This window comes from Bufo gargarizans, chromosome 4 (genome assembly GCF_014858855.1).
Source record: "Bufo gargarizans isolate SCDJY-AF-19 chromosome 4, ASM1485885v1, whole genome shotgun sequence".
Taxonomy (NCBI): Eukaryota; Metazoa; Chordata; class Amphibia; order Anura; family Bufonidae; genus Bufo; species Bufo gargarizans.
The window spans coordinates 107,113,809-107,137,542 of NC_058083.1; the positions used below are offsets into that span (position 1 = coordinate 107,113,809).

At 44.9% G+C, this 23,734-nt stretch overlaps 1 protein-coding gene across 2 annotated transcripts in view; it reads right to left on the reverse strand.

Annotated features, from left to right (window-relative positions):
- The window catches only part of KLHL6 (kelch like family member 6), a 47,756-nt gene that overhangs the window by 19,330 nt on the left and 4,692 nt on the right, over nt 1-23,734 (reverse strand). The window contains exons 2-4 of one of the 2 annotated variants that reach the window (XM_044291569.1): nt 23,213-23,378; nt 17,996-18,043; nt 14,205-14,654 (exon numbers count right to left, since the gene is read on the reverse strand). In XM_044291569.1, the coding sequence (XP_044147504.1) occupies nt 14,205-14,654; nt 17,996-18,043; nt 23,213-23,378 (664 nt within the window). The remainder of the gene's footprint in view (nt 1-14,204; nt 14,655-17,995; nt 18,044-23,212; nt 23,379-23,734) is intronic. The other variant, XM_044291571.1, reaches the window with a different exon arrangement.

Genomic DNA, 23,734 nt, shown 5'->3' on the forward strand with positions numbered 1-23,734 from the left:
TGTACCATGACCGCCAGGTCTTCCCCAGCCCCACCTAGCAATCTGTCAATCCGATCCGCAATATGCCGAACCTGAGCACCCAGCAGACAGCACACTGTTCGGCACTCACGGTCTCGGCGACAGATGACCCTGTCTGTCCTCCTAATAATAGAGTCCCCTACCACCAGCATCTGTCTAACCTTTGCTGCACTCCTTTTTCCATCCTTCCTACAGCGTCATCCTCCTGGTTTGTAGGAGAAATGCCCTGCTTCAGTGTTGCTGGCCCTGGGCTTTCATCCCTAATATCAGCCAAACAGGCATATTTACTAGGGCGTGTCAGCTCAGGACTAGCCTTCCTGGCACTTTTCCCCTCTACCCCTTCTTTCTACATTAATCCAACTGCTGACCTGAAATCTTGCCCTCCCCCACCCACCTCCATTTCACTGACCCCAGTCAGTGCCTGCACAGTGAGGTCTAAGCCTCTCTCCAGTTTTGCAATGCCCCTAAGTATTTCAAGCTGCTTATTTAAATCCAAGATCTGGGCTTCCAAATATGCAACATGATTGCATCTATTGCAAATGTATTCACCCTCGAATGGCTCTTCAAGGCACGTATACATTGCACAGGACACACACTTAGTAGCATTGTTCATGGAGCACATGTTTAATGGGGATAAACAGTAAAAAAAGTAAAACCGTAAATATGAGTTAGAATTAGACCCTGTCTGCTGTAGTTGAAGGACTAGCTAGAATCAAGCCAACAACACACAAGGAAATTATATCCAACCTTAGTTTCTTGCTCCTTGTCTTAAACTCCTTTTCTTTAACTCCACTTAAAGGGCTTCTGTCACCCTACTAAACTGTTGGTGTTGTTTTTGTGTACTTATAATCCCTATACTGCGATTTATCCATACATAATTTGATTAATCATTTTGGTTCAGTAGATTTAGCTAAAAACGTACTTTTATAATATGTAAATTACCTGTCTACCAGCAAGTAGGGCGGTTACTTGCTGGTAGCAGCCGCATCCTCCTCTCATAATGACGCCCCCTCCGCATGTTGATTGACAGGGCCAGCGGGATCGTTCTCTGCTGGCCCTGTTTGCATTCAAAATCTGGCGCCTGCGCCGTACCTGTCTTCAATCGGCGCAGGCGCACTGAGAGGCGGATGCTCGCTCGGCCGCTCCATCCTCAATGCGCCTGCGCCGGGTGTAGATGTGACGTCATCGGCGCAGGCGCATTGAGGATGGAGTGGCCGAGCGAGCGTCCGCCTCTCAGTACGCCTGCGCCGATTGAAGACAGGTACAGCGCAGGCGCCAGATTTTGAATGCAAACAGGGCCAGCAGAGAACGATCCCGTTCGCTGGCCCTGTCAATCAACATGCGGAGGGGCCACCAATGAATTTAATACAGGGGAGGGGGGCCAGGGGGGCCGCACTGGCCACCAATTAATTAAAAACTAGGGAGGGAGGGGGGTCTGCCCCTTGCTGCCTGGCAGCACCTGATCTCATACAGGGGGCTATGATACGCACAATTAACCCCTCAGGTGCGGCACCGGAGGAGTTAATTGTGTGGATCACAGCCCCCTGTAAGAGATCGGGTGCTGCCAGGCAGCAGGGGGCAGTCATGTACACAGTTCTTAGTATATTCTAACTTGAAGCGTCCCCATCACTATGGGAACGCCTCTGTGTTAGAATATACTGTCGGATCTGAGTTTTCACAAAGTGAAAACTCAGCTCTGAAAAAGCTGTATGCAGACGGATCTGCGGATCCGTCTGTGCTAAACTAGCCTACGGATCACGGACGCGGATGGCAATCTTGTGTGCCTCCGTGTTTTTTCACGGACCGATTGACTTGAATGGGTCCGTGAACCGTTGTCCGTCCGGTCATATTTTTTTGATGGACAGGAAACACGGATCACGGACGCGGATGACAAACGGTGCATTTTCCGAGTTTTCAGCGTTTAATTTGGCACATGTCACATACTAATCTGTTGACATTTACTACAGAATTGTGTCACATTTCCCCCGTCGGATATTAAACACTGTAGCTTGTATCTCTCTGATGAAATAGATCCAAGTAAAAACACAGGTGATGAAACAGGAATCAGTCCCAAAGTCATTGGTTTTATGCCTCATGCTGTAAGTGTTGTGCGGTTTTTAAATCATGGATCGGCAAAACACAGATCCCGGCTGTGAGCATGCCACATTTTTTATCCCCCCGTCTAGAGAAAAGTCCTAATCTTGTCCACAAAATGGACGCGTTTGTTTTATTTTTTGCGGAGCCGTGGAACGGACTTACGACTTGTGCTGTCGTCATTGCGGCCCCATTGAGATGAATAGGTCCACATCCGATCCTCAAAAAACATGGATTGGGAGCGGACTGAAACTACGGCCGCATACATGAGGCCTTGGTAAGATTGAGTGACCCCTTTGGATCAAGGTGACCCCACTGCAGACCGGTGTACACTTGTAGAGAATCCCACTCAATAACACATGGAGCAGGAGGCAGAGTGCGGGGTAATATCAGTGACTGGATCAATGCCTCCTTCCTTGCAGATTGCCGTGTTTGTGCTGATCAGGCATGAGCTGAACGCTTTCTGGCATCTTTACAGCGGGTCTCATATTTCCCTCCTCACACAACCCTGGAACAAAACATGAGGATTTCCATGGATGGAAAAGAACACCAGTTGTAAGCTGGACATGGAAACAGTTTTGTAAGGATATTGTAATGTTAGCGTTCTCAATGGAAAGCCCACACAGAGCAGTTACAGTGCAGCCATGTGACCAGAATGTGCCGCACTTTTGGGCAAAAATGTGGTCACATGGGCGTAACTATAGCCATAGCACTTGCTATGGGGTCCAGAGGTTGGGGGGGTTGGCTGTGAGGTGCAAGAACATTGTGCCTTTTTGTGGGAAATAACAATATAGGGGCTACTGCTGTTTTAATTTTCTTGCACTAGGTGGTAGGGGCCAATGTTATTTTGCTATGGGGGACCCTTTAAATCATAGTTATGCCCCTGTGTGGCCGCTATGTAAGGCCAACCCTGGTCTGATGTCTATACACCGATAGCGCTGGAGAGGAAAGTGAAGCGTGCAGCGCTTTATTAACCGGTGCTATTTGACTTCCACCGTCTTCAGTGATGCGCTGGATGAAGATCAACACTCCCATAGAAAACCATGGGTTCAGTTCTAGCTTCAGTTACCATCTAGCATTTTCTGCACCTCCGCCAGGGTTGCCAACCATCTGTAGATTTACGGACAGTCCGCAAAAACAGGGTATTTTTTTTCTGTCGTCTGTCTGTCCATGAATTATTTTCAGGATTCAAGGCGCATGTCCCGTGAACACTGTGTCTCGGTGGAGGCGGCGTGCCGCGTGATGATGTCATCATGCCAGAGTGCCCTGGATGACATCATCTCATGGCGTGCTGCCTGTGCTGGGACAGAGCTAAGTAACTTAGGCTGCAGGCTAGCCTGGAAGAGGTGTGCACCCTACATCACGGGCAGCGGCAGGGAATAAGTATTCTTTTTTTTTTCTTTTCAACAAAAAACTACAGATCACAGGGACTGTATAGGGGACTATTCACCCTACTGGGGACACTACAGGCCATCATATAAACAACTGGGGCCATATAGGGGACCATTTATACTAGTGGGGGCACTTTAGGGGACCATTTAAGCTACTTGGGGAACTATAGGGGACCATTTAAACTACTGGGGGCACTATGGGGGACCATTTAAACTACTAGGGCACTATAGGGGACCATTTATACTACTGGGGGCACTTTAGGGGACCATTTAAACTACTGGGGCACTTTAGGGGACCATTTAAGCTACTTGGGGAACTATAGGGGACCATTTAAACTACTGGGGGGCACTATAGGGGACCATTTATACTACTGGGGCACTATAGGGGACCATTTATACTACTGGGGGCACTATAGGGGACCATTTATACTACTGGGGGCACTATGGGGGACCATTTAAACTACTGGGGCACTATAGGGGACCATTTATACTACTGGGGGCACTATAGGGGACCATTTAACCTTCCCAGCATATGGTGTAATAGTACGTCATATCGGGAAGTGACTTCCATCAATTTGATGTACTAGTACGTCATGCTGATCAGGAGGCACTGGAGTTGTGCACGCCAAATCAGTGCAGAGGCCCGACAGTCACTGACAGCCGGGCCCCTGCTGTATCTGCCAGCATCACAGTAAAAATCGATGCAGGCGGATTAAATAAAACCTGGATGTTTTTAATTCAATCAGATGCTGGATTCTTTATTTTTTGTTTCTACTCTGTTCCATCCACACAGAAGCCGTGAACTGTACTATTTCATATGTCTCTCTCTTTCTGCATGTGACTGACCCTGCGGCAGCAAGGTCCAGAACCAGCACCTAGCACCTACTCAATTACACCTGAAGGAAATGTGGCTCTTTTTGTATATGGGTTTAACCAAAGACATCTTGACTTATTAGGGAATGATCACATCTGCATTTGAGGCTCCGTTTGGGGCCTTCGTCACAGATTCCGCTAAATAGAGCAGACAAAAAAGTCCTGCATGCAACCAGGCAACTGAACGGAAACCAAACAGACCTCATTATAGTCAATGGGATCTGTTCGTTTGTGTCCGTTTTGCTCCACTAAGAGTAAAACAAATAACTAGCGCTGATGTGAATGCCCCCTTATGTGTAACTATCATAGGGATAGGTAAATAATGGTTACAAGTTAAAAATAAAAAAGGGGGAAAAAGATGGTCTTCGGTGCCCCCTCTGAGTTACCTGGATTGCTGAGGAGCTCAGAGGTGGACAAACCACATGTGCAACCACTGCAGCTACACAGGGACCAACAGGCAAGAGCGGCTGATAATAATAGTGCTCCTTACTGTCCAATAGATCACTTAGAAGTGACTATATTATTGCTTTTTCATATAGTGTGGAAGCACGACCACCACTGATGGATTGCAGGGTGGTCTGTAACCATGAAAACGAGCAGTGTATAATGTGATGGAAAAATGAATCCAGCCAGCAAAGGAAGCAATATGGACAATCACAATACATTACTAAGTGCCTTGTATTAACTTTCTCTACATGATAAATGTAACTTACTGAAGTGAGACAACCCCTTTAAGGCACCTTCCCCTACGGGATGGTTTCTGAGCTTTAGGTTTCTGAGCTTGCTAGTAACCAGTGAAGGTGTGCTGTTCAGTATGTCTGCCCCTGTACTGACCTGTGTCTGTTTACTGACTCTAACCTTCGGCTGCCTGTCCTGGCCTTAGCCTGTGTACCAAACTAATTCTTTGCTTCCTGCCCTGGCATCGAACTTGTTTCACGTATTTACACAAACGCTTCCCGGCCTGATCTCTGTTTCCTGACCACAAATATTGCTTGACTCCTCGTGCTTTGCACCAGTGTCTCTGACCCCAGTAGGTCAGATGCCAACCATACTGGAACTATTCCTTGAGATAGTGGCCTGGTGGATCCCCTAAAGCAAAGTCCAGATCCCTCTATAGCGGTTAAAGCTTGCACTGCCAGGACAACGCAGTTAGGAATAGCCTAAAGTCAAACCAGTTGGTTGGCACAGTGGTTCCACACCCACTGCCCATAAAATAGATAGAGTGCAGGCAAGTGAGATGGGTGTGCTTGCCTCCGTGACTTGGCCAGTGAAAGGAGACACTATGATGACTCCAGGACCCTCATTTACATAGGGCAAGGTACTATTCAAAGTGTAAATATATCAAAATGGCAAAGCAGAGAGTTTTGAAAAAGACAACAATGATTTTGCTGCGCTGTGATTGACAGAGCCATATAATTGGTTGAATGTGCTGACAGGTTCCCTTCATGACATAAAACATCCTTAAAGAGATTGTTTTGAAGCTAAGCATTAGCACTTGCTCTATAAATCTGCGGTTCTCAAAAGTTCCTCTTCGCAGAGTCATGTATTTGGAAATTTTGATGATGTATATGAGATGGAAACAAACATCTACAGATGTTCAGAACATCAGCTGCAAGAAAGAGGAAGAGATGGGAGTCTAGACAGTTACACGGTGTACACATGCCCCACACAGGTTACAAATGAGGAAGTGGCAATATTTTTAGAAGAAACAACCTACATTTTTCTATAATGATTGAATGCAGCACATCTGCTAAATATGACAAAATAATATTCAAATAGTACTGCTCCTCCACATTTCTGTCACGTTGAGGTCCCAGACTATGTCACGCCACAGTCACATTTGTCCATTTCAGAATCAAATCAATTTTCCCTCAAGAACCTCTCATATCTGTCAGTTATATAAATATAATATATTATAATGCATGGACCGATATTGCTTAAAACATTGAATTTGAGACAAAGCATCACTTTGTTTGAGGGGCACTTAAACGGTTTGTCCAGCCTTCTTTAAGTGATGGCCTATAACCACTATCTTATTGGTGGGGTCTGCCACCCTATACCCCTGCCAATTAGCTGTTCTGTGAAGCTTCGTCACTGGAAGTCAGGAACTACACTGCACTGTCCACGCTGTAGTGGACAATGGGTGTCGGACTCCACAGATCAGGATAGGCCATCACTGCATAAAGGCTGGACACTTATGGGACATCCGACTGTGAGAGGGGCATTTAGTTGCATCATACTGCATGGGGGTTACTAAGGGGGCATAATACTGTTTAGGGAGGCACTAAGGAGGTATCATACTGTGTCAGGGGCACTAAAGAAGTATCATACTGTGTGTGGGCAAAAAAAGTTCATGCTACTGTGACAGAGGCACTAAGGAGGCCTTATACTCTGTGAGGAGCACCACACTGTCTAAGAGGAATTATTACTGCCTAGGGGGGCACTAAGGGGTATCAGTATTGTGAGGTGGCACTAAGGAGATCCTGTTACTGTGTTGGGGCACTAAGGGAACATCCTTACTGTGTAGGGGACATATAGAGATTAGACAGGATTAGAGGTCCCTTAAAGGGGTTGTCTAGCTCTTTTAGGTGATGGCCTATCCTCAGGATAGACCATCAAAAGCTGATCCGTGGGGTCCGACATCTATTATCTTCTACAGTGTTGACAGTGCATCCACCTGAAAAAAGCAGTAAAGTCATGGCCACTCGGAGTCGCAATTCCACCTAATTTACAGTCTACTGACTGTTGTCAGGCAAGATCCAACCCTGGTAACAGGGATGACAGCTGAGAGGAAGTGGTAGTATGTCAGAGCTAGCTGAGCTCCTTAGCCTGATAAAACAACTGCTTCTGAACATCATAGGAGCCTCTTGTGTATATGTAAGTGTGATTTACCATTCTTTATCTGTTCTGTGAACTCCAGAGCTGAAAAAAAGGGAGAAGTGAAGGAAAGGACGTCACAGGAGTACAGTGCCGGCAGAAGGGAGAAGCACCTTGCTTCTAAGTGAAATGCATCTAGCTGAACAGGGAATAACATGGCTGAAAAAAACATTAGGGAAGCCCAAACATAACTGTTCCTTCACAGTTATGATTGTACAAAGAAGCACAGGCATTATGCAAACTTTTTTTTTTAAACTCAGGCATGCTTTAAAGGTGTTTTCCGAGATGTTAATACTGATGACCTATCCTTAATGGGGCCCTTTTCACTTCATTGGGGCTGAGCTGCGCCTAGGCCACGTAATAGATGAATGTGTTGTCACTTGGCCTAGGGAAAGCAGCGAGAAGGCCGTAGCGCTACTGCGAGCGCAATTGCCTTCTCAAACAGCTGATGGGCAGGGGTCCTGGGTGTCGGAGCGCAACCAATCACATACTAATGACCTATCCTGAGGATAGGTCATCAATACTAACATCTCAAAAAAAGCGTTTAAACATTTGTGTGCCAGTGAAAAAGGCAGTGAAGACAGCTAACCTTTAAAAATAAAATTGAGGAAAGCCCCAAAGAACCTTTGGTAAATGAGTTCTCGACTCATTAACCTCTTGCCTACTGCCATTAGACCCACAGATTCAGCTGTCTATGACTAGACAGGCTGAATACATTGAAGTAGAGAGCGATATTAGCATAGACTTGATAAGAATCAATTTTGTTAGGGTCATGTTTCTTCTGTGTGGCTTTGGAGTGACCTTTAGGGTAGTGTACCTATGTTGGGCATACAGTAGCAGTGAAAGAGATATGTTAGGTTCACAAACTGTATTGTAGGACACCAAATTTTCCACTCAAGTGTCTGAACAAGAGTTCTAAAACCTGCTCCTAACTATTTATGTAATATGGTAGGTAATAGTTATTTTATTTGCATACAATAAATGCTATATTATGTATTACACACCAAGGGAAATAAAGCTTCAAATAAAGCAAAAATAACCAGCATAGTATTCCAACACTACATAAAATGTCAAATCAATCAGTATTCTATTTCTGCACTGTTTACTTTTATGTACCCTACTGTAACGTTCACTCCTCCATCCTTTCAAACTTAAAGGGGTTTAAAGAGACTTTAGAAGTGGTGCCCTATTTCCCTAGGCCAGTGACAACACATTTATCGTAGCTTAGCCCCATTCAAGTGATACCAAGCATAGCCTCTATGCAATGTACATCGCTGTGCTTGAGCTCACAGGAGCACTGGTGCCATCTCAAACAGCTGATCGTCAGGGATCACGGGTGTCGGACTACCGCCGATCAGATACTGATGACCTATCCAGAGGATAGGTCCTCAGTATAAAAGTCTTGGAAAAACTATTTTAAGGCAGAGCCCTCGTCTCATGCTTTAGAGGCAGACTGGGTGTCTGAAAGGACCACACCTCACAGTGGGAATTTGTAGCATCGCATTGTGAGTACAAAGCAAAAGTGAGGAAAAGTGCAAGAGAAGTGTTACACCCCCATGTCTGGATGCTTGAGAGAAAAGTGCAGTGTTGGAAAGATTAACTCAGAGAGACACAACTTTGGCCTGTGAACTACCTTCTCAGCCGATGAAACTGTTAGGGCTGTTTCACACGAGCGGATTCCGTGCGTGGCATCCGCTCCGTGAAAGACAGCCAAGACCCGATGCAGACTGCAGGGGCACTGAGCATTAACATGACTGTTAATGCTCCGTGCCTCTCTGTGATCTCTGTGAAAACTGTGATTTCGTAGTAAAGAGATCACAGAGAGGCACGGAGCATTATCAGTCATGTTAATGCTCCGTGCCCCTGCAGTCTGCATCGGGTCTTGGCGCTCTTTCACGGAGCGGATGCCACGCACGGAATCCGCTCGTGTGAAACAGCCCTATGAACTGTTGCATTGCAAAACTGTGCAAAGTCTGAACTGTGACAACTGCTGTGAGGTCTATATTGGAACATTAATTGCTAGTAAAAGCATTGTTCTGTGTTCTACTGTTAAACCCACCTCATATTTGCCTCACATCTTAGGAAACCCCTCCCTGGGACCTCAGAATTCATCTACACCAAGGTCACCCCACCTAACAAGAAGGAGCCTCAAGACCAGGGAGTGGACCAAAGAGAAGAAAAGGTGCGTCCTTCCCATTACTGCGTGTCCCTAGGGAGCATTAAAGTGAGGACTGCCACCATGAGCAACTACAACTACTGTTATTGCTAAAACCACACCTGTCCTCCACTCCTGTCCTGGACCCGCTGCACATACAGATCTGGATGAAATAAAAGAAAACTTTATATCCCCCGGTCTCCCCTTCTGTGATATAGTGCCCTCAGATAGAGTGGCATCTGAGACAGTTCGTTTCATGCCTTCAAGTTACAGCTGGGTCCTCGCATATAAAATGTTCTGACAAGAACCACTGATATTTTGGCCCTTGAAAGAGACACTAAAATTACAACAAAGAACTACCTATTGACATCTTAGGTGCCTTTCAAATTATTTATCATGCACATCTAAAGTGGCATGGGCTACAAGCCTACTACTAGAAAGGATTTTAATTCAACATGTTATGTCATTCCCAGGCTCTTTAGAACAGTTTTGATGGTTATAAATAGTATTAGAAAACAAGAAGAGAGTGATCGTTAGCTGCCAAGTGGGAATGAGTGACACTCGCTAATTGGCACACCATCCTAGAGACCTAGTGAGAGGGTCTAGTATGACATCTGGCTAACAAGTGAGGCCCTGATTACAGCCGGTATGGAAGATCAACCCACAGTCCCAGAGTGTGAATTGGCTGGGGGAATTACAAGTAAGATTAGTGGTGGGGTCAGGACAGGGGTGCACCACCAATGAGGCCAGGTGAGGCAATCGCCTTATGCAGCACCAGGAAGGGGCAAGAGGGGGGCAGCAGAAGGGCCATGGGCAAGGAACGATTCCATTGTGGAAATGCTCATCTCTACATATTCAACTGCATCGCTGTACTCAGGACAGGAATACAGTTGAATGCTGCGATGTCTCCCTGGACCACCGTTTCCTCTAATAGGCTTTAGTCCTAGTTCCTGTAGGCTATTAGAGGCAGGTGTCATCATTATCGCGGTGCCTGAGCCTGGCGTTTCAGTTTTTGCCTAAGGCAGCAGAAAGGCGAGGTGCACCCCTGGGTCAGGAGATGTGTCACCCAGGAGGAGAAGTACAGAAGATGGAGCCAGCAAGCCTGACAGATAGATGCATAAAGCAGCCCCAGAGGTCCACTCGTCTCAGAAACTGTGGAAAGCCTTCATCAGCTGCACCTGCACCCAGTATTGCTGGGCTATAAGAAGGGTGCCCTCAACCTGTGGAGCGAACTGCAACTGCTCTGGCTATGCACATCTCATTAGTACAGCCTGCTTATGTCTGATTATTACCAACACCCTTACCAGATCTGAACTCTACCTGCTGAGAGGGAAACACCCCTTACAGGATTTCTTTCAACCATGCATGGCTTGGTAGACAGCAATATAGTAACCATCAGGTAATATTTTGAAGGGGTTCTCTGCATTCAGCAATCCCTACTTGTTAGAAGGCATCCTTGATAGCAAGCAGATACCAAAGTGGCGCCTCCATGCTGGGAGTCAGAGTGATCAGCTGTGATCTGAGGGGAACCTGGACAGTAGGGGCTTATTCATACAGCAGATTTTGTTTGCAGACTTTCACACTGAAAACCATGTGGAATGTGAATGGAATGTGAATGGAATTCACCTCCCACTGTTCTCAATGGGAATCCACACAGCTTTCCATTGACTTCAATGTAAAAAACTCAACCATGTTCACACCTTATTCTCATGGGAGGTTTTTTTTTCAGCAGCTACTTTTAAGTGCTTCAGGAGTGACGTTACTTTTTTAAATCAGATTTGATTGTGGATTTCCATAGAAGTCAATAGGGAAGCAGTTTAACCTCATTCCGAAACTGTTCTGAAACCACCACCAAATTACAAATCTGCCACAAATCACCTGTTTTCTGTTACTCATTTTGCTATTGATTTACTGCTGATTTTCTGCTATGGATTTTGCCGTATAAACATAAGCCTAATGCTAAAGATGCGGGCACATTCGTAGCATGGAAAAAAGGGGGGGGGGGCTGGATGCACAGTCACAAATAAGCAGCGGAACCCTTATCCAGGAGTAGATTCAGTCTCCATAAAACAGTCAAATCCACAAGTAATTGCAGGGGACGCGCTGATACCAGCGGTAATAGACACAATGCTGACTCCAACACACGCTCCAGCAGGCAGCTGTTACCAATCCACTCCTATGGACGTCTCCTGCAGCGTCTTGATACCAACCGAAAACTTTAATGTGCGGCACCAATTCCTTCACAAGACAAAGAGACACATAGCGCAATACCCAAGTGGTCAAAGTAAGTATCCAGTTTATTCTACTTACAAAGTCCATGCAAACAAAACTAAAAACATCCATAATACAAAAAACAATCATACACAATATTAAAATAAAAAACAACAAATTGCAAACATTATCCACATGCGCTTCGCATGGGCAATACGAAAAAGTTAAAATATGACAGAGTTTGCGCAAACTATACAGCCTGCGATTATAACATGCAAGCTGCCTTAACATCGCTTGCATGTTATAATCGCAGGCTGTATAGTTTGCGCAAACTCTGTCACATTTTTACTTTTTCGTATTGCCCATGCGAAGCGCATGTGGATAATGTTTGCAATTTGTTGTTTTTATTTTGATATTGTGTATGATTGTTTTTTGTATTATGGATGTTTTTAGTTTTGTTTGCATGGACTTTGTAAGTACAATAAACTGGATACTTACTTTGACCACTTGGGTATTGCGCTATGTGTCTCTTTGTCTTGTGAAGGAATTGGTGCCGCACATTAAAGTTTTCGGTTGGTATCAAGACGCTGCAGGAGACGTCCATAGGAGTGGATTGGTAACAGCTGCCTGCTGGAGCGTGTGTTGGAGTCAGCATTGTGTCTATTACCGCTGGTATTAGCGCAGCCCCTGCAATTACATTCGTAGTATGCAAAATGCAAAACCACGCCAAAAACCCAAAGAGAAGCCTTCACAGCAGATTTTTCTGGTGGAGAAATCCGGCGTGTGAACATTCACATCACGTTTTTTGTTTCAGGCAAGGAATCATTTTTTTTTTTTGTGAAACTGGATTTGTTCCAAAAACTGATGCAAAGTTTGCATCCATTTTTAAGGACAAAAAAAACCCGGATCCAGTTTTACAATTTTTATCTGGAAACAAGACAAGTGAAGTCCTCTGTTCATTATCCTCAGTTCTTGGCTGGTTTGGATAGCACTTAGGGCTCGTGCACACAAACGTATTTTATGTCCGTGTCCATTCCATTTTTATTGCGGCTTGTATACAGAACCATTGACTTCAATGGAGCTGCTAAAAAACAGACATAACTCAGTGTGCATTCTGTGTCTGTATGTCTGCATGTCCGTTCTGTAAAAAAATAGGGCATGTCCTATTATTGTCTGTATTACAGACAAGGAAAGGACTATTCTATTATCGGCCGTCTGTTCTGCAAAATGCGGAATGCACACAGCCGGTATACGTGTTTTGAGGATCCGCAATTTGAAGACCGCAAAACAACAATGGTCGTGTGCATGAGCCCTTAGGCTAAGTTCATATCTGCATTGAGCTTTCCGTTCTTCTGATCAGTCAAGTTAAGAGTTAATTCATACGTATCACCAGTGAACGTTTCACCCTATCTGGCATTGCTGGATTCAACAGCTCACATGCCGGAAATCGTCTGGATAACCGCTGGATCCCATTATAGTCAATATGGATCCGGCATCCCTATTGACTGTAATGGGTAATGGGATCCAACTAATTTCCGGCATAAATGCCAATTTTCAGCCGGACAAATACCACTATTTTTTTCTGTTCTTCTGACGGATGCAAACTGACGCCCATTCAAACAAATGGGGATTAAAGCTGATCAGTTAAGCCTCATTCACATCTGCCAGATCCTCTATTTCACCGCTGGATCCCCTTTGACTGCAGTGGGGTCCGGCAGAGATCCAGCCGATTTCAGCTAGAAGAAAACAGTTGCATGCAGTGGTTTGTGTCCAGCCGAAACTCGGCATTTTGCCATAAATCAGCCATATTACTACCGGACCCCACTGCAGTCAATGGGGAACTGGTAGTGAAATAGAGGATCCAGTAGGCTGCTCTGTCCCGGAACAGCGAGATGTGAACGAGGCCTTTGTTATGGTGATCCAGTTGCCTGATCCGGCGCAAATGCCTGCTGTCGGCCAGACAAAAAAAGTTGCATGCAACAGTTTTTGTCCAGCCAAAACTCAGCATTTATGCTGGAAAGCGGCCGGATCACCACTGAACCTTATTGCAGTCAATGGCGATCCAGCAGTGAAGTAGAGGCCAGCAACGTCAGAATCAGATTTGGAAGGCTGCCCTGTGCCAGATTTCCTAACGGAGATGTGAACGAGGCCTAATTTTTCATTTTTCTGTTCTTCAGAAAAATGAAAAACTTAACATAGTTGTGAACAAGCCAAAGACTGAACTGCAGGGGGTACCCACCTCTTCCCTCTAGTAGTGACAACTGTGCTCTTACCAGTTGTCACAGCAGTGTCCTCCTTTCCCTAGTAGTCACAACACAACTCCCCCCCCTCCCCCCACCACCCTACTAAAAAGAATCTGCATCCTATTGCTTCCAGTGTGCAGAAGAACCAGCAACATGTTGGCTTCAACCTCTTTCTAGTCACCCCCCTTCCCGAATAGCCACAACAAGACTCCTGTCCACAGTAGCAGCAAGCCCCATCCTCTTTCCACCATAGTTAGTGCTGGCAGTCAGCTGGCAGTAGGTTTTCATAGATGCATGAGGGTAATAAGAAAATTGGAAACTACTTTCTGCAGATTTACTCACCTCATTACCAGTCAGATAATACATGCGTGCTTCTTGCATTAAATTGAACACATCGGGACACCCTCTAATCAGTTCATTGGTTTCTACCGTACCAACGAGATACCAGGGATCCAGTAAGGGCAGGCGGACACACTCTAACATTCTGGGTAGAAGAGAAATCCTCTCCGGCTGCTTATACTGCACCCATTTCATGACCATCTCAAAGACTTGTGCTTCCTCCGTCACATACAGCTCATCGCTCTTTAGAATATGATACAGAATGTCAGATGTCAACTCGAGGAATTCTTCATGATTTAAAACCTGAGAAAAGTTTTGGATGATATAGTTCTGGACCTGCAACTTCAAAAAGTCCAAGCAGTGGGCATCTGCAAGTCTTAAAATTCCAACGCAGTTTTCGGGGTGAAGAGCTTCTGTAAGGAAACTGGAACAGGCATCCACCATGCGGAGGAACTGAAAGAAAACCAGGAAGTTGTGAAACTTCAGCATCTGTGTACAATGGAGACTACAGCAGGATGTGCTGGACACCACATCTACAGAGATACAGAATGAGATAAGATGCCATAGTCAGGATATAGTGGCTGATGGTGCCCGAATGTAATTCGAAGGCCTCATGTGCACGACCATGTTTTTTGTTCGCATCCGATCCAAATTTTTAGCAAATCGGATGTGGACCCATTCCCTTCAATGGGGCTGCAAAAGATGTGGACAGCACATGCAGCGATCTCCTCCGCAGCATGGGGAGGAGTGATCTCTATGCCATCGCACGTCCCCATGCTGTATGGTGGTTCGCCGGCGGCAGATTGTTCTTAGAAACCACAATCTGCCATCTGCAAACGATCATTTTTTAACATGTCAACATGTCAGGTCGTGTGCATGAGCCCTATGTATTTTGTGGTCCGCAAAACATGGATCCGCCAAAAAAAAATGGATGACAACCATTTTTTTTTGCGGATCCATTGTAACTATGCCTGTCCTTGTCTACAAAATGGACAAGCATAGAACATGTTCTATTTTTTTTTTTTTGCAGAATGGAATTGCGGACATATACATATGGAATGCACACAGAATAATTTCCGGGGTGTTTTTTTTTTTTTGCGGCCCACATTGAATTCAATGGTTCCGAATACAGGAAAAACGGAACGGAACAGGAAAAAATACGTTTGTGTGCATGAGCCCTAACAGGTAGGACAAACCGGCTTGAAGGTGGTGAGGGGACTGCAAAGATTTAGGAAGGGCAATGAGTTTGTGCCAATTTAACCCAAAGTAGAGTATTGGTGGGCTTTTTCTGGAAGATTTTGGGGTGGCATCCCATGAGTAATGATCATATTACATAGACATGACAATGTCTTTCTAACAAAGCCAGAACCAGCCCTGTACCGCACATGGATCCAGAGATCTCCCCATTCATTGCTCTAAATGTCAACACTACTAGACTTATGTCAAGCTGGCAGCTCGGGGTTATGTCCTTTCTCAGGGGGTATGTCCTTTCTGCTGCAGCTCTCTCCCTGTAACTGTCATAGCTTCTAACAGTTAAATGATGGAACTTAGCATGTGCGTCCACCACAGCGGTGTTACTGAGGTGGACAGAGAAATAAGGAAAAGAACAAACAGCAGGTGGCACTATATGCAAATAGATTTTATTGAACTCTATTTGCATCATTTTTATTTATACATGCAATGTATTCAGGTGCTGTTTTAAAAATGAAAATATGTTTCATGGGACAACCCCTTTAAAGTCCCACATTTTCTGGGCTTAAGATATGCGTTAACATTAAAAGTTATGTGGCTTACTCATAAGGAAGTTCTGCTTCAACCATTAATGTGCTGTGGAATGGGCCAGTATATAAAGAAAAACCTGCAGTGCAATGGTGGTAATAACGTGATGTATCAGATAACCAGTGCGACCACAGCATCCCCTCATTGTGATGACTTCTATGAGTCTGCAAACGCTCTGATACAGGTGACCACTGCCTACATCACTGCACCACAACAGTTTACATGCTTCCCTGACCATCCTATAATCCAACACTAGAAAAGGGGATTTTTTTTTTAACAAGGTTTACCTCCATAATGATCGGGCGATTTTCCATTTTTTCAATTTCTTTTTTTAATCCCACAAAACCATAACTTTTTTATTTTTCCATTCACATAGCCGTATGAGGGCTTTATTTTTTGTGGGACAAGTTGTAATTTCTAATGGCACCATTTACGGTTGCATGAAATGCAGTGGGAAGCGAGAAAAAAATTCCATATGGGGAGGACAACACAATGCCGCCACAGTTTTATGTATTTTTTTCTTACAGCATTTCCTGTGCAGTAAAACTGACCTGTTAATTTCATTCTACAGGTCAGTATGATTACAATGATACCACATATGTATAGTTTTTCTTGTGTTTTAATCTGACAAAAATAAACTTTGGAAAAAACTATTTTTTTCTTTGCATCACCATATTCTTACCCCATAACTTTTTTATTTTTAGGGTGAGTTCACACTTGAGTTATTTGGTCAGTAGCCTACACAGAGATAGGGTCCGTTCACACGTCCGTGAATGTGTTCGCACCCGTTCCGCAAATTGCCATTCATTCTCTATGGGGCAGGAATGGATGTGGACAGCACATAGTGTGCTGTCCGCATCCGCATTTCCGGACCTCGGCCCTGATCTTCTGGTTCGCGGCTCCCCAAAAAAATAGAACATGTTCTATTCTTGTTCGCAATTGCGACAAGAATAGGCAGTTCTATGGGGGTGCTGGCCGGGTGTATTGCAGATCTGCAATTTGCGGATCCGCAATACACTACGGACGTCTGAATGGACCCATAAGGTATAATGGAAAGATTTGCACCTATTCTGTGTTTTTGACCCACTGTTGCTTTTGGCTCAAAATCACTGATGGAAATAACTAACCAAATAACTGAAGTGTGAACTTTGCCTTATGTGTACGGGAACGTTGTCATTACTTCTAGAGGCTCTGCTTTCTCTGGAACCGTGCTCTCTCCACTTTGACGGGGTCAGGCAGTATAAACATGGTCACACCTGTCAAAGTGCAGAGGGTTCGGCAGTTGCAGAGAGAGCAGAGCCTTTAGGTGTAACGTCAACGCCCCCATTGCTCCTAGAGGCTCATTTGCATATATTAAAACATCACTTTTCTCAGCAATGCAGGCACATATATACACGGGACCAACATAGATGCCTTCAGCTGCCAAGCGCACATGTAACAGGTCAGCCAGTGTCATAGGTACAGAACTGCTGACGGATGCCCTTTAAAAAAAAAAAAAAGTTTTTAATGAGTCGGCCATTAAACTGCAGATTTCATTTTGACTGTAAGTCCACAGCATGGTTGCAGCCCTATACATGGACTTCTCTGTGTGAGCTGTTTTCCTTATCCCCCCCCCCCACCCCATAATGACACTACAGATAAGACAGTAGTGCAGGGGCTGCAAACATGGCTGAACACACACAGATAGCGGGATAAAGAGGACAGCTACAGGACGTGACGCAGCAACAAGTCTACACATCTTCTGTGCTTTCTGTCTGTAGGATTGTGGACATTTCACCCAATTGTCTGTTTAAAAAGATGTCATAATCCAGAAGAACGTTAAATATTTGGCAATGATCCAAAGCCACCGTCCTATAGAAATAAGAAGCGGAAAAAGTAGCACCCATCAGGCTATGAAGCAATAGCCTACCATGGCTACCGCCCTTCCACATGTTCCAAATTACCGGGAAACTTTTAATGATTTTTTTTTAAATGTCCCAAATGTCCTAATAATAATTTTTCTAATAGTATCATACCTTGTAAGGCTGAAAAAGATATCCGCCCATCCAGTTCAGCCTGTTATCCTGCAGGTTAATCCAGAAGAAGGCAAAAAATTTATATTAATGGATTTTGTATTTGTACAAGAGCTATTCCCCCCCTAAGGCCTCCTGCACACGAACATGGTCTGTTTTACGGTCTGCAAATCGCGGATCCACAAAAAACGGATGGCGTCTGTGCGCGTTCCACAATTTGCAGAACGGCACGGACAGCCTTTAATATAACTGCCTATTCTTGTCCGCAAAGCGCGGACAAGAATAGGACATGTTATATTTTTTTTGCAGCCCACGGAACGGAGCAACGGATGCGGACAGCGCACGGAGTGCTGTCCACATCTTTTGCAGCCTCATTGAAGTGAATGGGTCCGCATCCGAGCTGCCAAAACTGCGGCTCGGATGCGGACCAAAACAACGGCCGTGTGCATGAGGCCTAAAGCGCAGATTTCCTGCGGGCATTAAATACACGGAGTGCTGTCCGCATCTTTTGCGCCCCCATTGAAGTGAATGGGTCCGCACCTGAGCTGCAAAAACGGCGGCTTGGATGAGGATCAAAACAACGGCTGTGTGCATGGGGCCTTAAGCAGAGCAAGATAATTGCCTGTAAGACACTCCTGGCAGCCTTCACGGCCTAACATAACAAGGATCAGCCATGTTGTAATCCAACATGTTCAATCCTAGTTTGATTTAACAGGAGACATAAGGTGACGTTCACACCACCTTTGGCCGCTTTCAGACGAGCGTATTTGCAAGGCGTATACAGTCTGGATTTAATGTACCAAAATCCGCTGCTAATGTTAATGAATAGAGCTATTCACACGGGCGTATAATTTCCGTCAGTATTTGAAATCCATTTTTTTCCAAATACGCACATTACAGGCAGTGCATAAATAGTGAAGGAAGAAAGAAATACGCATTTAAATCCTGAAGCAATCCTGATGGTATATCATCAGGATCCTGAACCAGAATACTGACTGATTTCGATACGCTCGTCTGAAAGCGCCCTTTGTTGCATACATCCAGCGTATACACCAGGAAAATGTACCAACATATACGTCCTAGATATGTCCAGCGCAGCTGGTGTGCAGTGACATAACAGAGCTGCAGTAGTGAATATACTGAGGGTACATGTGTTTTACAGTAGGAGAACATGGCATACAGTTGCATATGTCTGAGCTAAATGCCTGACTCTCACAGCGGTAGCTTTTCTTGACATGGTGTGAACAGAGTCTAAAGGTCCTTGTTTCGAGATGTGTCAACGACCACGCTATGAGTGAGCAAACATTCATTCATTGGGTGATCGGACCTTTTCTGGCCTGTACCCAAAATAATTATTTCTAGGCAGCAGATTGTCCTCAGGGATAATTACTTGTTTGCATGTTAAACTGTATTACCATATTCTTTGGACTATAAGATGCACTTTTTAGCAAGAAAAACAATCTTGGTAAAAAGTGCCTGCCCCTTAGGGCCCTTGCACACGACTGTATGCCCTCCGAGATATACGGTCTGTGAGCGGGCCATATGTCCCGGAGCGGTATTGATCATGCGCATGGGAGCACACAGCATCATAGATTACAATGATGCTGTGGAGGTCGGGCCGCCCGCGGGACTGTTGTCCTGCACTCATAAGATCATATAATAGTCCCGCGGGCGGCCCGACGTTCACAGCCTTATTGTAATCTATGATGCTGTGCGCTCCCGTGTGCACGATCAATGCTGCTCCGGGACATATGGCCCGCTCATGGACCATATGTCTCGGAGGGCATACAGTCGTGTGCAAGGGTCCTTATATTCTGCAGTCAGGGTGCTCCAGCAGTGCCAGACCTCCCCGACTGCTTCCTCTTTATGCATGTTGTCTTACTCCAAGCTGTATAGGCTCGAAAGCCTACTACCAATTAAGCATATTAGGTGATGTGCATCTCTGTAATGAGAAGGGGTGTGGTCTAATGACATCAACACCCTATATCAGGTGTGCATAATTATTAGGCAACTTCCTTTCCTTTGGCAAAATCGGTCAAAAGAAGGACTTGACAGGCTCAGAAAAGGCAAAAATAGTGAGATATCTTGCAGAGGGATGCAGCACTCTTAAAATTGCAAAGCTTCTGAAGCGTGATCGAACAATCAAGCGCTTCATTCAAAATAGTCAACAGGGTCGCAAGAAGCGTGTGGAAAAACCAAGGCGCAAAATAACTGCCCATGAACTGAGAAAAGTCAAGCGTGCAGCTGCCAAGATGCCACTTGCCACCAGTTTGGCCATATTTCAGAGCTGCAACATCACTGGAGTGCCCAAAAGCACAAGGTGTGCAATACTCAGAGACATGGCCAAGGTAAGAAAGGCTGAAAGACGGCCACCACTGAACAAGACACAAGCTGAAATGTCAAGACTGGGCCAAGAAATATCTCAAGACTGATTTTTCTAAGGTTTTATGGACTGATGAAATGAGAGTGAGTCTTGATGGGCCAGATGGATGGGCCCGTGGCTGGATTGGTAAAGGGCAGAGAGCTCCAGTCCGACTCAGACGCCAGCAAGGTGGAGGTGGAGTACTGGTTTGGGCTGGTATCATCAAAGATGAGCTTGTGGGGCCTTTTCGGGTTGAGGATGGAGTCAAGCTCAACTCCCAGTCCTACTGCCAGTTTCTGGAAGACACCTTCTTCAAGCAGTGGTACAGGAAGAAGTCTGCATCCTTCAAGAAAAACATGATTTTCATGCAGGACAATGCTCCATCACACGCGTCCAAGTACTCCACAGCGTGGCTGGCAAGAAAGGGTATAAAAGAAGAAAATCTAATGACATGGCCTCCTTGTTCACCTGATCTGAACCCCATTGAGAACCTGTGGTCCATCATCAAATGTGAGATTTACAAGGAGGGAAAACAGTCCACCTCTCTGAACAGTGTCTGGGAGGCTGTGGTTGCTGCTGCACGCAATGTTGATGGTGAACAGATCAAAACACTGACAGAATCCATGGATGGCAGGCTTTTGAGTGTCCTTGCAAGAAAGGTGGCTATATTGGTCACTGATTTGTTTTTGTTTTGTTTTTGAATGTCAGAAATGTATATTTGCGAATGTTGAGATGTTATATTGGTTTCACTGGTAAAAATAAATAATTGAAATGGGTATATATTTGTTTTTTGTTAAGTTGCCTAATAATTATGCACAGTAATAGTCACCTGCACACACAGATATCCCCCTAAAATAGCTAAAACTAAAAACAAACTAAAAACTACTTCCAAAAATATTCAGCTTTGATATTAATGAGTTTTTTGGGTTCATTGAGAACATGGTTGTTGTTCAATAATAAAATTAATCCTCAAAAATACAACTTGCCTAATAATTCTGCACTCCCTGTATGTGAGATAGAGATGTGTATGTAGCAGGGCTGTGTGTGCATATGTCAACTGTGTAGCAGAGCTTTGTTTGTCATTTGTGTATACAGCAGAGCTATGTGTGTCTATTTCATCAGTGTAGCAAAGCTGTGTTTGTAAGGTGTTATATGTCATCTGTGTAGCAGTGATGTGATTATATATAATGTATTTGCGTGTATGTATAATATGTGCATGTATAATGTGCGTACTGCACTGCTCTGGGTGTATAATGTCTATACAGCATATGTGTAATGCAGAGCTGTGTGTGTATAATTTGAATGCTGTAGAGCTGTGTGTATATTTGTACAATGGCATGATCATGAAGAGCAAAAAAAAATACCAAACAAATCTCGCAGAAGAAGCATGGCAAGACACCGCGGAGCAATGACAGGAGACACATTTACCTGGATAGGTACATTTAATGAGCTGACAACATGCACCATGGCTGTTTGTTACAATGGTCAACAGATTACGCACTAAGGTTAACAGGAGCTCACCAAAACTATTAACCCCCTCTATGCTGGACCCCAAAGTTAGTGACCTGGACCCCTCCACTTCATTAAACCACCAGGAAAAGTTGAATAAATAGATTAAATTTTCTAATTTTCTGTTGTCTAAACCTGGGGAGCGTCTTATAGTCACAAAAATTGAGTAATCCAATTCTTATGTAAGAATACCAACCCAGGATTTTCCTCTAGTAACTGTTCTTGCCTAGAAATCTCTTGCGTTTCAAGCCTCCCTGACACGGGCCAGCAGTATGTATCCATTGTGCAACACAGAAACCAGAAATGAGGCAATAGTTGCTGTTTTCCCACGAGTGCACTTCTCAGAATTGACCAGAACATAACCTGCCGATTCACTCTGTACATAACCCATCTGCTCCGGCGTGCTCTTGGCTTTCTGCAGCTGCAGACCCACAACCCAGTCTGGTACCGCAGCCGCCGCGTGTGACCACCGCTGACAAAAATGCCCACGCCTCTAAAGGTGTATGTAAAGAAGTTTTGTCATAGCTTTTTCATATTTCTCAAAATCACAGCAAAACTGCTGCATCTCTGAAATGCTGAAAAAAGTATCTTAAAACATTCTTAGGATCAAATTATAATATTTACTTTAATTTCCACAATGGAATTTTGTTGTAATTTAGCTAAAAAAAAGTAGAAAATCACATTAAAAAAAACCACCGTAGGACTGCACCGTGCAAACAGATGTGTACACAACTTGGGCTTGTTCCGGCACAGAATGGCGGTAATCAGCCGGTCAAAAACCACTGCGTGCAGCAGTATTTCTCCAGCCGATTCTCAGTATATTTGGCGGATTGCGGCTGGATCACCGCCAGACCTCATTATAGTTAATAGGGCCAGGCGGCATTTAGGTAGCGTCTGGCAATGCCGGATCCGACAGGCTGCTCCCGGCCGTAACAGCCTGCCAGATCGGCAAACCAACAAGCCTTAAAGGGATTTCTAGGATTTTACTATTGATGGCCTATTCCCAGGATATCTGATCAGTAGGGGTCCAACACCCCACACCCCCCGCTGATCAGCTGAACAGGAGTAGTTCTCTCACTGTAAAGAAGTCCTGACACAGCTCCATCCCTTGTGTAGTGGCCAAAGCTGGTAACTGCAGCACTGCTTCCATTCCCTTCAATGGGAGAAGCTCTGCAGTAACCAGCTCCATCCGCTATTACACAATCTGATATTGGGGGCCTATCCTGAGGACTATCCTAGGCCATCAATATAAAAACCCCTCTACTTGCATGCACACGGTCCAATATGAATTGAATCAGGGACCCGTGATCGTCATTACAATGCGTGCACCATGTTACTCTGGCACTTACCTGGAATAGACTGGCGGCCTCTAATATTTTCTGCACATTTTGCTTTGTGATGACTACTTTGCTAGTGTAAGTATAATCTAAGATGGCCTGCATGGTTTCTGCTTCCACTCCCTGGATTATAATCTTGTCTTCATACTTTTCTTTGAGATCATTGCAGAACATGGCTCTAAGGAACAAAGACACAGCTGTGTCAGGAAAAGCAGCATCAGCGCATGCGCATATTGTAAAAAATGTCAACTCTGATGTCCAGGGTCTGCAAAAAAAAACTGTTGATAAACCGGTATCATCCCTCACATGTTATACCGCAGAGGCTGCTTCTGGGTTATGTAGTATTACATGGCGCCCACTCGAATACAGTGATGGTCAGTTCGCAGTGTTCGCCAGCGAAAAGATGCGGGCTGCCATCTTTAGTAAGGTAGACTCACCCGTCCGGCGATGCACAGGTAAGCCCTTACCTGTGCCTCTGCTGGGAGCCGGTCTGAAATCAAATGCAGTCACCGGGAGCAGGCAGTTCAGAGAACA